This window comes from Phaethon lepturus, unplaced genomic scaffold (genome assembly GCF_000687285.1).
Source record: "Phaethon lepturus isolate BGI_N335 unplaced genomic scaffold, ASM68728v1 scaffold26379, whole genome shotgun sequence".
NCBI classification, from domain to species: domain Eukaryota; kingdom Metazoa; phylum Chordata; class Aves; order Phaethontiformes; family Phaethontidae; genus Phaethon; species Phaethon lepturus.
In genome coordinates, this window is record NW_010564472.1 from 5910 (window position 1) to 10322 (window position 4413).

The 4413-nt window shown below is 64.1% G+C and overlaps 1 protein-coding gene across 1 annotated transcript in view; it reads left to right on the forward strand.

Annotated features, from left to right (window-relative positions):
• Positions 1 to 4410, forward strand: part of PITPNM1 (phosphatidylinositol transfer protein, membrane-associated 1) — a gene marked incomplete at both ends in the record, with an annotated part of 9972 nt that extends 5562 nt beyond the window's left edge. The window contains 13 exons of the mRNA XM_010294886.1: positions 1 to 52; positions 203 to 390; positions 681 to 841; positions 1241 to 1411; positions 1644 to 1793; positions 1883 to 2031; positions 2111 to 2221; positions 2457 to 2573; positions 2789 to 2937; positions 3047 to 3196; positions 3585 to 3768; positions 4073 to 4201; positions 4321 to 4410. The exon at positions 1 to 52 is cut by the window's left edge and continues 119 nt beyond it. Of these exons, the coding sequence (XP_010293188.1) occupies positions 1 to 52; positions 203 to 390; positions 681 to 841; positions 1241 to 1411; positions 1644 to 1793; positions 1883 to 2031; positions 2111 to 2221; positions 2457 to 2573; positions 2789 to 2937; positions 3047 to 3196; positions 3585 to 3768; positions 4073 to 4201; positions 4321 to 4410 (1801 nt within the window). The remainder of the gene's footprint in view (positions 53 to 202; positions 391 to 680; positions 842 to 1240; positions 1412 to 1643; positions 1794 to 1882; positions 2032 to 2110; positions 2222 to 2456; positions 2574 to 2788; positions 2938 to 3046; positions 3197 to 3584; positions 3769 to 4072; positions 4202 to 4320) is intronic.
• Positions 4411 to 4413: the final 3 nt, after the last annotated feature.

A 4413-nucleotide genomic window follows, 5' to 3' on the forward strand; every position in this document is an offset into this window, starting at 1 on the left:
GGGCTTGAGAAGGGTGGAAAGGGGGTTTGCACCCCTGGGAGGATTGGCAGGGGTGCTGGTGGTGGCTAAGGGGAGACTGGGTGCTCACTGCCTCTCCCCCTGCAGAGCACGGAGCCCATCTCCCCAGAGCTGTGTGGCAGCCGGGACCCGCGTTTGCACCCCTGGGAGGATTGGCAGGGGTGCTGGTGGTGGCTAAGGGGAGACTGGGTGCTCACTGCCTCTCCCCCTGCAGAGCACGGAGCCCATCTCCCCAGAGCTGTGTGGCAGCCGGGACCCGCTGGCCGATGGGACGGATGGAGCAGCGGGATCGGGCCAGACCAGCCCTGAGCCAGGGGCACAGCTGCCCTGCCGAGAGCAAGGGGACAGCCACCATCACAGCTCCTCGTGCAGGTGAGAGCAAGGGGGACAGTTGGCAGGGCCATGGGCCGTCCCCGTGGGAACGCTGGTGATATCACCACTAATTTTGTGGTTTATGGAAAGGGTGAATTTCCCGTCTACACCAGCCTGGGAGGGAGCATTGCATGGGGGCAACCTGCCCTGGGGGTGTCTTGCTAGAGCTCCCCAGCTTCCAACAGCTCCTCTGGGCTAACAGGGCTGAGCCAGGCACAGCTTTGCCCCTGGGCTGGTGGGAATGGGATGGTGCCATCCATCCCCATGCCCACTCGCCCCTGCTGTCCTAGCCCACAGGCCAGCGAGGCTCCGCTGGAGGCAGAGGCAGCGCTGGATGGGGCGGAGGGCGCTGGCACTCGCCTTGACTTTAAGGTATCCGGCTTCTTCCTCTTTGGCTCTCCGCTGGGGCTGGTGCTCGCACTGCGCAAGACCGTCATGCCTGCTCTGGATGGTGAGGACCCCCGCCAGCCGTGGTGCCAGCCCCCGACCCTCCTTCTCGTCCCCAAGTCTGAGCCCTGCAAGCCGGAGCCCCCTGAGACCTCGCCAGAGAGGTCTGCTTGGGTTTGAGCCTCTTGCACACTCAGCCCTGGCTGCGTGGATGTCGGCATTGGTGTGTTCCCAAGCATCCCCTTCCCTGCTCTGTGCCAGCCCCAGCCTGTCCCCTGGCTGTCACCGGTGTCCTGGGTTTGCCTCCCCAGCCTTTCCTCTCATTGTGTCCTGCTTTCTCCCCTCTGGGTGTTGAGCTCCTGGCTGTGCTGCCCTGTGCCCGCCAGCCCTCGTGTCCTGTCCCTGTCCCCCCCGGGCTCCTCGCCACGCAGGCTGGGCAGCCCCGATTCTCCCTCTGCCCCAGTGGCCCAGCTGCGTCCTGCCTGCGAGCAGATCTACAACCTCTTCCACGCGGCTGACCCCTGTGCCTCTCGCCTGGAGCCCCTCTTGGCCAAGGCCTTCCACGCCATCCCACCGCTCAGTGTGCCCCGCTACCAGAAGTACCCCCTGGGTGATGGCACCTCCTCCCTGCTGGGTGAGCAGCCCCTACCCCGGGCAGGTCCCGGGCACCCCAGGGTGTGTTGTGGGCTCCAGCGTCATGCCAGGCTACCCAGAGCACCCACAGCTCTGCAGGAACCCGGCTGGGATGAGGGGGGAAGTGGTGTGCGAGCCTTGCCCACCCTTTTGGGGCTCTGCTGGAGGGGAGGTCCTAGGGTGGTTGGTGTCCCCAGGGGACCCTGGGTGTCCTCACTCATCTCTCTCTGCAGTGGAGGCCCTGCAGATGCACTCTGCCCTGTTCCTGCCCGAGGTGGAGGTGGCTGCCCCCCCTACCCCCACCGGCAGCTGCGGGGGCTTCTGGAGGGGCAGGGAGCTGGGAGAGCCTCCCACTCCCGCCAGCACCAGGGAAGGTGTCAAGAGTAAGTGCCATCCCATCCCATGCTGGCACCTCGGGATGCATGACACGGGATAAGGTCCGGAAATAGATTCATTCTAGCTCTCCCCGCAGTCTTGGAGCGCTGGTGGGGCCTGAAACGCATCGACTACTCGCTGTACTGCCCTGATGCCCTGACCGCCTTCCCCACCATCACCCTGCCCCACCTCTTCCACGCCAGCTACTGGGAGTCCTCTGACGTGGTGGCCTTCATCCTGCGCCAGGTACGGCGGGCACGGTGGGGCGGGTGGCACGGCTCGCCGGGACTGGTGGAGGCTGAGCTGGGGCCATGCTGCTTGGCAGGTGATGGAGAAGGAGGGGCCGCAGCCTGCAGAGAGCGAGGAGAGCTCCATCTACAGCCCCGCTATCCCCCGGGAGAAGTGGCAACGCAAGCGCACCCAAGTGAAGATCCGGGTACATGCCCCGCCGCCATCGGGACCGCAACCTTTTGCTGGGGCAAGCACCAGGCTCTGGCCATCCCTGGGTGCTTGGGCAGGCCCTGGCTGTGGGGCAATGCAGCTGGCAGGGTTTACTCCTGCATGGCAGCAGGATGCTGGGATGGCCCCGTAGCCCAGTGGGGCCCTGTGCTGCCTCAGGGGCTCCCCTGGGGGCCAAACTGCAGGTTGCTGAGCCCCCCGTGTCCCTGCAGAACGTGACAGCCAACCACCGGGCCTGTGATGTGATCGTGTGCGAGGGCAAAGCGCAGGTCCTCAGCGGACGTTTCATGTACGGACCCCTGGACGTGGTGACACTGACCGGGGAGAAGGTACCGCTGGGCTCACGGGTGCCACCAGGACCCCATCAAACGGGGCGAGGATCTCCAGGAGTGGGCACAGGGCTGGTGTCACCCACGGCAGGAGAAGGGATATGGTGAACAGGACCCTACATGGAGTTGTGGGAGAGGGTTATAAGGACTTGTAGGTTGGGGATGCAGCAGGATCTGGAGGTTCAGTCCATGCTCAGCCCTTTTCCCTCTCCCAGGTGGACATCTACATTATGACGCAGCCGCTGTCAGGGAAGTGGCTGTACTACGGCACCGAGGTGACGAGCGGCAGTGGGCGCCTGACCTTCACCATTCCTCCAGACAAAGCTCTGGCCATCGGCGTCTACCCTGTGCGCATGGTGGTCAGGTGAGATGCGGGTGCGCGGTGCTATCTCTGTTCCTCCTCCGGCCCTTTCGGTCCACCTGCCCCCTTGGTGGCAGAGCCGGTGCTGAGCCTCCCCACTCTTCTGTCCCAGGGGGGACCACAGCTACGCTGAGGCGTACCTGACAGTGGTGGCCCGGGGCACCGAGTCAGTTGTGTTCAGCATCGACGGCTCTTTCACTGCCAGCGTCTCCATCATGGGCAGCGACCCCAAAGTGCGGGCGGGGGCTGTTGACGTCGTACGGTAGGTGCCCTTCAAATAAGGGGGACCATCTCCCTTTCCTTTCATGGTGTGGTGGCAACCCATTTGGGGTAGCAGGGGCATTGGAGCAGGCTGTCTTCCCAGGGATGAGCTGGGGGATCTCCCGTCGCCCCCTCGCCCAGAGACTTTTCACAGCATCTCTGCACTGGTGCCTTCTCGTGGGAAAAGAGTCCACTCCTGGTTTTGGTCCTGAAGCCTGCTGCGATATCCCGCAGCTCTGCTGTGCCTTCAGCCTTGATAAAATCCCTGGGAGGAGGAAGGTTTTGGAGGCAACACCCACACATGGATGTGTTGGGAGATGCTTGGTGGTTTCCCACCAGCAGGACCGTCCCCACACGGGCTCCTGGCAGCAACGCATGTCCCCTCCTAGGCACTGGCAGGACTCGGGCTACATGATCATCTATGTGACAGGACGCCCCGACATGCAGAAGCATCGCGTGGTGGCCTGGCTCTCCCAGCACAACTTCCCCCATGGTGCTGTCTCCTTCTGCGATGGGCTCACCCATGACCCTCTGCGCCAGAAAGCTGCCTTCCTCCAGAGCCTGCGCACTGAGGTGGGGAGGGGGATGCCGGCAGGATGGGGACATGGGGCTGATGGTGGTGGAGGGGTAGAGTGGACTGTGCTGCAGCATGTGCCCCTCTCTGTCCTGGGGGTTGGTGGAGCTGCATGCAGAGATGCTCGGAGCTGGACCGTGCTGCGATGGCAGAGCTGGCACCCTCTCCCAGGACTGTGCTTAGGGCACAGAGGGGCAGCTCCTGGCCTGTGGGCTCATAAAATGGGGGTGTATCAGTCCCCTGGGGATGGCTGTCCCTGCGGGAAGGATCACTGCCTGACCTAACGCTCCTGTCTGTGGGCAGGCGGAGATCACCATCGTTGCTGGCTACGGCTCCACCAAGGACATCTCCGTCTACAGCTCGCTGGGGCTAGCACCGGCACATATCTACATCGTAGGCCGCGCCGTCAAGAAATTCCACAACCAGTGCCAGGTATGGTAGCAGTGCTGGGGACGGACTGGGGCTGCAGGGGACAATTGCTGACCCCACCAGGGTGGAGGGAGCATTCAATGGCTGAGGCCACCGGCTCAGGCTGTCCCTGTGTCCTGCAGTTCCTGTCTGAGGGCTATGTAGCCCACCTGGCCCAGCTGGAGGCGGTAGCCCTGGCCCACTCCCCCAAAGGACCCCCACGACCTGTGCTGGGC